This window comes from Ailuropoda melanoleuca, chromosome 4 (assembly GCF_002007445.2).
Source record: "Ailuropoda melanoleuca isolate Jingjing chromosome 4, ASM200744v2, whole genome shotgun sequence".
NCBI classification, from domain to species: domain Eukaryota; kingdom Metazoa; phylum Chordata; class Mammalia; order Carnivora; family Ursidae; genus Ailuropoda; species Ailuropoda melanoleuca.
In genome coordinates this window covers 25,108,310-25,120,839 of record NC_048221.1, presented here as the reverse complement: position 1 = coordinate 25,120,839, position 12,530 = coordinate 25,108,310, and the positions used below count along the sequence as shown (strand labels likewise).

The window sequence follows — 12,530 nt, the reverse complement described above, 5'->3', positions numbered from 1 at the left end:
GGGGGGGGGAGGGGGAAGGGGAGGGAGAAGCAGGGAGCCTGACTCAGGGCTTGATCCCAGGATCCTGAGATTATGACCTGAGGCGAAGGCAGACACTTAACCACTGAGCCACCCAGGCACCCCAATGTTAATCATATTTCAAAAATACCTTCAGAGCAACATCTAAATTGGCATTTGACCAAAAACTGGCTACTATGGCCTAGCCAAATTGTCATATAAAATTAACTATCACACTCCCTGTTACTCCCAAACTCTGGAAACCACTAATCTACTTTCTTTCTATGGATTTGCCTATCCTACACATTTCATACAAACAGAATTACACAACATGTGGCCTTTTGTGTCTGGCTTCTTTCACTTACCATAGTGTTTCCAAGGTCCATCCACGTTGTAGTATGTATATAAGTACTTAACTCCTTTTTATTGCTCAATAATATTCCATTATATGGTATACCACAATTTATCCATTCATCAGTTAATGGTAAATTTGGATTCTTTCCATTTTTTTATTATTATGAATAATGCTACTATGAACATTCATATAAATTTTTGTATGGACACATGCTTTCATTTCTCTTGGGTATATATCTAGGAATAGAATTGTTGGGTTATATAGTAACTCTATAAATTCCTTTTCACCAAGCAAACAATTCAGAACTACAAATTTTGTTTCTTCTACAAGCATAACTACCATAGCTATACTATGGTAATAGTATAACTAATAGTATAGCTAATACTAATTCTATCCCTGAATTTTTGAAATGTAATGAACTTTATAACTAGCATCTAGTAATGCAGTTAGTACTTCAACGAACAATTAAAAAACAAAATATAGTCATTTTTTCTACATTAGATTTATATATGGGGGGTCATACATACATATATATATATATATATATATATACACACACACACACATTCTACTTAAAACACAACCTCCAAACATACTAAACTTAGAAATTATCAAAGAAAAAAAATATCTTTTTTCATATATTATAGTATCTGAACAGTGATACTCCAATATCTTTTCATGTAAAGAGCTGTTTTTATTCAACCTGTAAAGTGTTAAGTGATTAATAAATACTGTTTGAGGAACTAATCTTCAATTAAAACCCTAAACTGATTTACTACCAAAATATCTTAGAATTAATAGACAATCAGATTTTTATTTCAATGCACTTTTTTCTTCTCTAACAGGTTGGTGATGAGATTAATAATGACTAAGAGTGCTGAGGCAGCAAAAAATAGAGTGGTCAAAAGTGTGCATTCTGCAATCAGATGACTGGAATTTGAATCCTGACTCCACCAATATCTTAGTTACCCTGAAATTCCTTCACCTCTTTGAACCTCAGTCTTCTTATCTGTAAACAGGACAATAACACTATCTACTTCAAAAGTTTGTTGTGAGGATTAAATGAGATAATTTTACAGCAGTCTGGATGCTGGTCAGAACTCAGAGAATATTAACGTATTTCAGAGAAGGCTTACCACAATTCACTTGATATCATCAGCTAAAAAGTACATTTTAAATTATGATCCAATCACTTATGAAAAAAGTAACAACGAAAAACTATGTTTCTTTATCTACATACCAGAGTAAGTAAACCCACAGAAAGTTTTGAAAATTACATAGCAAATTAAAACAACAGTTAGTTCTGGAGTAGGGGAAGAGGAAGAGAGGTACCTATGTTCAGAAGAACATATATATTCTCTATATTATTCCTTATTGCTTGAATTTTTGAGACTGTATTCCTGTTATTTGTATAAGTAAAAAATAAGAAATAACAGCTTAAGGGGCGCCTGGGTGGCACAGCGGTTAAGCATCTGCCTTCGGCTCAGGGCGTGATCCCGGCATTATGGGATCGAGCCCCACATCAGGCTCCTCCGTTATAAGCCTGCTTCTTCCTCTCCCACTCCCCCTGCTTGTGTTCCCTCCCTCGCTGGGCTGTCTCTATCTCTGTCAAATAAATAAATAAAATCTTAAAAAAAAAAAAAAAAGAAATAACAGCTTAAAAATCCATATTGGAAATTCATTTCTGCCAGCTCAGCTAGAACAAGTCAGTAGTTATAAATGAAGATAAAACTATAAGCCGGGAAGTACTGACAAATCCTTAATACAATTAAATAAGAAAACAATGTTTCTCACATCTTTAAATTCAAATCTAACCGAAACTGTATTTGACAAAGGATACAGTACTAATCACCAAAAACTTCCATGTTTTCAAGTGCCTACATAAATTTTGTTTTAACTTTTTTCATTATACCTGTCTGCTATTCTCTATATTTTTTAAAAAGATTTTATTTACTCATTCATTTGAGAGGGAGAGCACAAGCACATAGGAGGAGGAGCAGAGAGGAGGGAGAGGGACAAGCCGACTCCACACTAAGCTCAGAGCCTGATGTAGGGCTTGGGGCTCCATCTCAGGACCCAAAGATCATGACTTGAGCCGAAACCAAGAGTCAGAGGCTTCACCAACTGAGCTGTCCAGATGCCCCACAGCTATTCTCTTTAGAGGATAAAAATTTACATGGGAGGCAAGTTTTTCCAAGGCTGTTTCATTCATTTGCATAAACACCCAAACCCAAATCAGTTCCCTGAATGCAAGCCTAAAAAAATATATATATTTATTGCTGGAAGTATTAGAGGTATGTTTAAAAAAATGCTAGCTGACTCAGAGAAATAATTAACTCAGGTTCTTGCAGTCTTTGGAAGTCTGTCATATGACAAGCATTTTAGTTATGCACCCAGAAAATAATAGCTTAGATTATCTTTCAAGAGAGCAAAAGACAGATTTTCATTACAGTAACTGTTCAGTCCATAATAAGATAGCTTAGAATAAATGTTTAGCAGTTGGCTTTCATTTCAAGGGGGAAAAAAATCTAGATTTTGGTCCCAACTCCCATAGTCACTAATAGCTGACCTTGTACAGATAACCTCTAAACATCCAACTCCTTTTGGATAAAAGGTATCCAGCCTGTAGCTGTTCTAACTACTTCCTAAGAGTGTTATACAGATCAAGTGAAATAAGAAAGTACTCTGACTATAAAACCCCTAAAATAAAAGTATTATTTTGCATGAGAATGGATATACATATATATATGTACATGCATATATATATGTGTGTGTGTGTATATATATGTGTGTGTAATAGTTCAAAATTAATGTCACCAAACACAAGATTATCTATGGTCCCAAAACGCTTAGCAAACTGTCATGCACACAGCAAATTCTCAATAAGTAATGATTTTTATAAAGACTACCTATTGGTAATTGAGTCCATGATCTCAAATTAAGGACTAACTCAAATGACCTTCTGCCCTTTGACCCTCCTCAGGGTTTGTAGAAGTACAGACCGCTCCATTGTTCACATTTCACTCATTCAAACATTTATGTAGTGCCTATCCTCTTGTTCTCAAGAGCTCACATCTGGCAGGGCAAGCACATTTGCATTATAGTTATTTTGTTGTCTGTGTCGCATAATGAAATTATATACAAAGTTCTATGGGAGTATAAAGGAAGAAGCAATTAATTCTTTAGTCAGTGGGAGTTAGGGAAGGTTTCACATTGAAACTGGGCCTCAAGGGATGAAGGGGAAAGGTCATTCTGGAAGACAAAACAGCAAAAAGGCACTTGTCCTAGGAACAGAGAACACTGTCACACAGCTATTGCACAGTTTGGGGCAAAGGAAAAAAGAGTAATAGAAGATGGATCTGGAAAAAAGGGAAATAAGAGACAGATTTTGAAGGGGTTTGTACATCATGTTAAAAATTAATGGGGCAACAACCAAGATTTTTGGGCAGACATGCAAACTGTTCATTTACTTACAGTGGCAATGGGAGAAGCATGCACAGGAGAGTCCTTAGAATATTTCCAAAGCTAACAAATGCCATCATTTTTCTTGATTCAAGTAACTGACATACATTAAGAACCAATTTCACGATCGTTTCACTTAAAAGTCTAAATGACAGACACTCTCCTCCCTGTTTACCAAAGAGAATAGATACTAAGCTCTAACATAAATACCACTTGAGAAAACCAAACAGGAGCCTGAGAAGGCAGAGTAAATTCAACTTAAGGAAAAAGTCAAATATCTAAGCAGGGAAAAAAAAAAAAAAGTTTTAAGTATATACACCATCCACATTTTTAAACTGAATAGGTAAAAATTAAATTTCATTAATTTTCCACTATTGTGAAAAGTATGAAATGAATCTGTGCTTTGGATATACAACCTGACCTTCTTAACATGTTTGCATCAATGTGCCTTAAACATAACATCTGTCAATTATATTACTTTCTCACAAAAACCAGCACCTCGTAATGACATTTTTACTTCTATCAACAAAAAAAAAATTGGCAGAACAACACACAAACAAATAAAATCAATGATCTGCTATTCTCCTAAAAGCTGAGGCCAGGATCTTTGCTGTCATGTTTAGCTATGGAGAAGAAGAAAAAAAAAAACTATCTTGATTGTCAAATTCTGAAGATTCTTCCTTTGCAATGACTTCCTTGCAATGTGACATATCATTCCTGCTTTCATGCCTTTACTTCAGCAATTCTTCCCACCCAAAACTCCTTCCCCTAACTCTATTTACATCTGCCTTATTTTAAAAGTCCTAAGGTCTAACTTAAATTGTATCCTATCCATGGACCATCCCCAAAATATCCAGTACTTAAGAACCTCTCTTTTTGCTGAAGTCCTAATGAGCAAGTTAATATACTTGTCTTTTTTCACTTTCTGGCATTTAATCATTTTTATTACTACTGTGAATACAGTCAGTGCCCTGACAAAATGACATCAGATCTAAACTGTTACAACGCCTTGCAGTAGCAGAATAGTTAAGAGCTTGGGTTCTAGATTCTAGAGTCAAACGTCGGAGTACAGACATTCAAATCCCAACTCTACCATTTATTAGCTATGTGAACTTGGGCAAGTTAATCTAATCTAATTTCTCTGTGCCTTACTTTCCTCATAGGTTAATACGGGAAAAATAAGCAGCTATATTAAATAGTTATTTAAGGATTAATTAAGTTAACATGTAAAGCATTTAGAACTGGGTATGGTACATAGTTAGCGCACAACAAGTATTAATTAAGCTGTTACCCATTTGAACTTGCTGCAGGCCTCCCTACATATTGTTGCTGTATCACTTTTAAATGGTGGTTCTGTTATGTCAGTACCCTGTAGAGAACCTTCCCTGGCCTCCCACAGTACATGGGTCCATGCCCTTAGCTTGGTAATCAAGACACTCCACAACCATTTCCTCAGCTTCAGCTACTCAGCATCTGCTTTACACAAAATAATAAGAAACAGACATATAAGGCAGACACCCTCTATTCCAGGGTCTCACAACTACTTATAAAAAAGAGATACAAACAAAAACATCACACAGAACGGATGTTCACACATAGCTACTCCCCAAAAAACCTGTCCAATCCAACAAAATCAATTTCATCAGTGAAGATGTCAAACTCATTCAAAATTATCTGCTTTTGTCTGTTTTATTCTACTCTCATCTGCTCAAAACACAAAAGCCACCCAAAAAAGACATCTTTTCTTAAGGTGTACCTATCCACCCCTATTGTAAAGTCTAATTCAAACACCATCACCCTTGCCATTTAAACTTATTTAATACTATCTTACCTCAATCTTTTTTTTAAGATTTTATTTATTTGAGAGAGTGAGAGAGAACATGCGCTGGGGGAGAGGCAGATGGAGAGGGAGAGGCACAGTCCCCGCTGAGCATGAAGCCTGACACAGGGCTGGACGCAGGGCTCAATCCTAGGACCCTGGGATCATGACCTGACCCGAAGGCAGACACTTCACAGACTAAGTCACCCAGGCACACCTCTCAATCAACTGTTCCTAGGGTGTACAGTCACCCTCTGTATCCAAAATATAAGCTCCTAGAAAGAATAACAATTTCTAATCAGTTCTTGTTTTCTTCCCTCTCACTACTGGCCCCTCCACTAAAACAGATCGTGATAGAACAGGTGCTCAAAAATATGCATTGAATTAAAGTAAAAAAAGTGAAACTGGAAGTAGAAAACTATTACCACTTATTACTAATTACTAAATAAACTATAGTAGAGAGTGCAAATAGACTACTGTATCAACCATTAGACTATCACCTGTCCACAGAGACTCAAATCAAGTGGGACCATACAAATCAGAAGGAGGCGGTCCACTCACTACACCTTCTGTGTAACCATGGACAGATTTGCTTGTTCAGTGGTACCTTGGTCAAAAGGATTAATAACAATTCTGTTATATATATCTAATTTGAAGAGCTTGACCTCCAAAGAGAAGTGAAGGATGATACACAGGGTCAGCATCCAAGCAGGGCAATAATGGACTGCTACACCCCTGAGTAGATGATTTGGGAAAGCGTATTAAATTCCACTTTATGGCAAACCTGTCATCCTCCAACCTCCAGGTTTTCAGTATCATAACACAATCCACAAACTTAGCATTAAAAAGTGTCACCTAGATTTCCATGTGCCTATATTTTGCATATTTTCTACAATGAATATGTATTACTTGAATAATCAGAAAGTTTCAAGTGTTTATAACTTCTTCCAGCTTTTAATGGGTCTCCTATAATGGCCAGTGCAGAATGCAAAAATCACAAGGTAAAAGTCAACCAAAGGGTATATATATTACTCCAATTTTCCACCTCCCAGGGAAAGTGCCAATTTGAACAAAGTTCTCAATTTCATATGCTTCAATTTAAAAGATTACTTCTACATATGCCATCACAGGAGAGAAAAAACAATTATCATTACCTTCCTAGGACTCCACAGCACTACAGAAACTGCAAAGAACTGCCTAGATGGTTCCCTCTTCCCCCCACCTCAAACACCTTCCTCCCTAAGTACTAAGCCCTTAATAAGGGCCACAAACAGGGTGCTAAGTAATTTACATGATTATCTCAATCCTCAAAACAATAGTAGGTACCACTATTATCCCCAGAAGAGAAAACTAAGGCTTAGAGATGAGATGTTTTGAAAAATAAAAACTTGCCTGAGGTGATGCTTATAGGAGGGGATTCTGGTATTGTATAAAGGAATTTGCTGGGAATATACGGTAGGCTCAGTGACTTATCTGTTATGAGACAATTATAGCAGAAATCCTCAAACTGGAAATTTCACACATAGAAAACAATAAGTGATATTTGGTCAAACTGTGGGTCTTCTTTGGAATCGTGTACCTCAGGATATCTGGCACATACTAAGCGCTCAATAAAAACCTGTCTGTCCAAACCTAAATTTTAAATGATTTTATGCCTAAAACAATTTGATCACATGGCAAAATCTGACAGGTTATTTGTTTTAACTAGATTAGGTTGTGCAATAATCAATAATTATATCTATACCTAAAGTAATGGCCTCATATCCTGTTTTTAGCTAAAGCAGGAAAAAAGTGAAAATGGTGGAAATAAGCTGTGTATCTTTTAAAGATAAGTTTTTCTAATTACAAATTCCACTCAAAATTTTAACACGTCATCTCAATTTATACAATACTCACTATGGATCTAGCCTTAGCCATCTCAAAATAACCTATTGTGGGGGTTTTAGTACAGTCATAAAAAGCACTGTTCATGTAATCACTAATTTTTAAATAAGTAAAAGAAAAAATCTGAATCTCCTTTGAGTAGTGTATCAAAGTAAAGCAGGTGCATTCGCAGATTATGTACTTTACGCAAACCTATTATTTGATTAAGTTGGACCTTAGATTAGACAAAAAGGTCAAAGCTGGTTGAGTTAAGGCACTAGCAGTTAACTGATGTTCGAATCTCATAGCTGGAAAGATGAGTTCTATGAATACTCAGTTTAAATGATTATGGGTAATCTATGAAGTCTTTCAGACACCCAAACTTCAGTTTGAAAGAAAAGGTCTGTTCCATAGGTAAATGAACATCTGGTGTTATACAGAAAAATTAACATATTTCTCAGTTCTCATCCTACACACGGAGTAGGGCATAGGTATTATGCAAGCGCAATCTTTTCCTCCTTTCTTTGAAAAATGATTTATATAATAATTCCTTAATTCTGTAGCAACAGAAGTATTGCTTTCTCTCTTTTTTCTGAGGCTCAGGTTTCTTTCATCTCAAAATACTACTACTGAAAACTTAACTTCTTTTAAAAAATACTTAATCATTTAACTCAAAAAGAGGGAGCAAAAAGTCAGGAGGTGAAGCCCAAGGTATTCCTATAGGTCTTACATAACTTACTCTAACTTGGAACTGATTCAGAGTCTCAACTAAAGCTTGAGATAAAAGCACAAAAATGAGTTCTTCAGTATACCCTCCACACACATAAAGTTTTAAAAATTGAAAGGGTCTTATTTAATTTTTTTCTTGTATTCTTAAAATATAAGTACCCACAAGTATAGTAAATTAGGGTGCCAACATAAAAATGCAAAAGGGTCACACTTAAAGAGCATTAAACTGATCCTATCACACTTAGGTAATGCAATATTTGATAGAATTGGATATAATTTCAGAAAGTAAATTAATTCCCTAACACTGATTTTTAAATATCACCTCTATAACTATGCATTAAGTATTTTTAGTAACTTCTTGCAGGGAACATCAAAACGTGATTTTCAAAAACAATACATGTATGTTCACCCAACTTGCAAACAAAACTCTGAAAATGTGAAGTTACAGTTGTTCATGCTTAATGAAATTGGCTTTGAAAATTGCAAATTACTCCTTCATGGGTAAATATGCATCAAATCTTTCAAAAATGTAAATTTACACAAACAACTGTCCTTACTAGAAAGACCTTGATCTGAACTCAACTAAAAGCTGTGTTAACTACATCTCACCACTGAGACACCTGAGCTCCAGTGTAATACTGGCGACAAATTCCCGGAATTGCTTTGGGAACTGCTGCTTGCTTATTCAAGCACTGAACTGCAAGTTCACCTTTCTAAAAAGAAGCAAGAAGCCAAGTTTCACTCTCTAGTTTTCCGAAATAAATTAGGGTTTGGGATTTCACTGGGAATGACCACATTATCAAGATGCCATTGCCCTCCCGAGGCATTTAATTACAATACCTTCTCTGTTTTCCATTCAACCATCTCAACTAAACTTCCAATAGAACCAGACACACAAAAAGTCGGTTCCGTGGCCTTGCTAAAAGTCTCCTCTGGGTGCAAACGCTGGGATCCTGCATACATTATGCAAAAAGGGCAAAGGGAAACGAAAAGTAAAGTTTGTTAGATAACGTGGTGACATTACCTTGCCCGTCTTGTGATCAAACCAGACGAGAGCATGGTTCCTTGACAGCACTTTGCAATCAAAGGTAGCATTATTCTGCGCTGGTCGACAGCGGGCCACGGAGCGGCCGATTTTAATGGGCTCGTCCAGGTAGACATGGCGCTCCTGAAATGGGTGCGAGTTCGGGCGGCAAGTGAAGATGGCCAAGGCTGACGGCATCGAGGACAGGCTGGGGGTGTCTCTCCTACCAAGGGATAAAGAGGAGTTCCACCGGATCCGGACTGCCCTTCACAAGCCTATAGCCCTATCCCCCCCAAAATTTTAAATTAGAACAAACTGCGCATTGTCTAAGCATAACCAGTGAACATCAACAACTCTTCACTTGAATGGGAAGACAAGCCAGCGCAAGCCCCATCACCTCCTTTAAAACCCAGCAGCGCCCTAATCGCACAAAGTCCCCAACTGGCAGCTTTCAGTCCATCTTCTTCCCTGGGAAGAAAAGGCTCAAACATCGGACAGCTTCGGCCAAGAAAACTCCTGGAAGACAGTTTGGGGACTGGAGGTATCCAAGCAGATGAGTCACACACCAATTCTTGTGTTTTGTTTGGGATCGCGGCCGCTTTTCCCCCTCGGTGGCGGAAATGTTGCAGCACTGCAGCATGAAGGAAGGGTCGGTTCCGTGCGGCCAGGAAGGTCCTTTCGGGCCGAAGGAAGGTGTAGCCGAGCACCTCTGGGCAGCCACCGCCCGTCTTCGAAGGCCTCGAGAGTGTAAGGGCAGAGGCGTGGGGGGCGGCAAGGGGGTCTAGACCTCCAGCGGGACAGTCTGCATTGCTCCTGCTGCGCGGAGGCCGCCCGGGAGGTGGCACGGGGTCCCTGGCACGAGCCGAGACGGCGGTGGCTGGGGTCCTTGGCGCGAGGAGCGGGGACAGGCAGAGGCGCGGGCAGCGGCCGAGTTGGGACTCCCGGGCACCTGGCGGGCGTCCCCGCGCCCAGGGCGGAGATCCGGCTCGGCAGGCCGGTGCGGACGGAGCGAGGCGCAACCCCGGGGAGGCTCAGGGGTCTCGGCCCGCAGGAAGTTGGTCCCTTCCAACGCCTGGGCTCCTGGCTGCTGCTCAGCACACCGGCCGCCTTCTTTCAGGATCGCCCCCGCGAGGGTCTCATCTCAGGGACAGCAGCCACAGCTCCCAGCGGACGAGGAGGTGGGGGAGGGAGGCTGGCCCGGAGATTGGGGGAGAGGCCTGGAGGCCCCGGGCTCGGTCCGCCGCAGCCTCCACCACTCGCGGCCGGTGGGACACCTCAGGCTGTGCCCGACAAGGCAGGAAACTTTCCGACCTGGTGGGGAAAACATCAAAACAAACGGCCATCAGGAGCCGGTGCCCGCCCGCCTCAGCCCGCACCCCCTTCAACCCGCCCCCCACCAGTCCCCGCGACTGGCCCAGACCTCAGCCGACCTCTCCGCGGACGACCTGCGGGGATTTAGAGCCCGGACGCCACGACGGGTCCAGCCTCCCTCGCCGCTGCCGCCGCCTCAGCTTACCTTGCCAGCTCCGGCCGCCATAGTGACTCTGACTGAAACCTACCCGGTGCACCGCCACGGGAACGCGCACCCTTCAAAGGCCCTCCTACCCCCTCTCCCGCGCCGTAGTCCGGGATCGTCACGTGTTCGACGCCGTGGAGGCCATGATGGTCAAGGGCATAGAAGAGGGCAAACTAATTTTTAACGAGCTCCAGACGCCATGTTAGTTAAGGGCTGGAAGCTTCAAACCATGGGACAACCTTTACGGCCATTTTGGTTAAGGGCAAGAGAAATTTGACCTGTTGAAGGTTTTCCAAACAAAACGTGCGGACTTCCTACGTTACCATCTTGGTAAGAAGACACCAACTTTTACTGAATTTTATTCACTATACTTCTCATTGAAAATACAAATGAAAGAGGAGAGCAGACGCATCCGAAGGAGATGTTCATTTGCAGTCATCTTAGCTGTGGGCAGCACAGTCCCCCTACCGCCGCCTTAGTTGTGACCAACCAAATTCCCACAAGTCTCGGGATTTGTGCATCAAAAATGAGATCCATCCTCCCCTTGCTAAAGTCTTCTGTGAATCCTGCCCAGAGAAAAACTCTTAGTCCCCGCATTCCATTTCGAATGACCCCTCTTCTCATGGGACCTGTCACGTCCCCCCAGGACTCCAATGCAGATTCTACCCCGGAAAGAGTGTGAGTTCAGAAAGTTTAAAATCACGTTCCTTCCAGAGAGAGGTCAAACAATTTTCAATATGAGAAAAGAGGGGGTATTGTCCTCACTCATAATATTATGGTAGACGAGGAGTCATTGGTCTATAGAGGGAAAGAATCCAAAATCTAAACGAAAATTTCAAGAAAATATAGTGGGAAGGAGTTTTATTCATTTAGAACCAATGATGGCTTCATTCTTCAAATTCCTTTGACAACAGGCTCTACCACTGTGTGACCTTGGGCTTTTCTAAAACTTTTCTAAACCCTTTCAGGTCTCCTTTTCTTATCTATAACTTGGAGATAATACATAACTCACTTATTATTGTGGGAATTCATTTCAATGCTTACATATAGGGTGTTGGTCCTGTCCTACCTGTCGTAAATTCTGTGCTGGGCCCTGGGGACACATAGGTGGACAAAACTCCACCCCTGCCCTCTGAAAGCAATACCTCGGTATTGTGGGATAGGGATGAGGGAAGGGCCAAAATAGACACAGATCATTTCACTTTGATGTAATGAGGACTAAGATGGAAGGAAGCACTGAGTACTAAAGATGTCAGGGACAGCCTTCCGAGGAAGGTAACTAACTGAACTGAAGGAAGGAGGGTAGGAAAACCACAATAAATGAGGTATTTGCAGAATGGCTTCTTAAATTTCCAGGAAGAGAGAACAGTAAGAAAGGAAAAAAGCTATTTAAAACAGTGGACCAATGTGCCTGGCACATAATGGTGACAATAAATATTTGATGCATGAATGAAAATTACATACTGTTACTGTTACAGGATAAAGTAGAAATGGCACAGAGTGAGTCTGGAGGGAAGAATATGCATTAGATTATAAAGACCTTGTATATTTGTGTACTTTTCTAGGACTCTTCACTAACTCAGCAAATATGTATTTAACTACTACTGTGTTCCAGATACTTTATTCTGGGGGGGGGGAAAAGATGTGTTGAAAGTTTTAATATAAGAGGATGAAAAGTTTTCATTTATGGTAACTTTTAGGCTTATGTGGAATAAAGTAATACAGGTCCCTTCACAAATCCCTAATGAATTCTGTGAATGAATTC

The 12,530-nt window shown here is 40.2% G+C and overlaps 1 protein-coding gene across 40 annotated transcripts in view; it reads right to left on the bottom strand.

Moving 5' to 3' along the window:
- Positions 1 to 10,036, bottom strand: part of SLMAP (sarcolemma associated protein) — a 149,960-nt gene extending 139,924 nt beyond the window's left edge. For 39 of the 40 annotated variants that reach the window (XM_019805278.2, XM_019805267.2, XM_019805316.2 and 36 more), the window contains exon 1: positions 9,250 to 10,036. In XM_019805278.2, the coding sequence (XP_019660837.1) occupies positions 9,250 to 9,447 (198 nt within the window). In that variant the 5' untranslated portion in view covers positions 9,448 to 10,036. The remainder of the gene's footprint in view (positions 1 to 9,249) is intronic. The other variant, XM_034658526.1, reaches the window with a different exon arrangement.
- Positions 10,037 to 12,530: the final 2,494 nt, after the last annotated feature.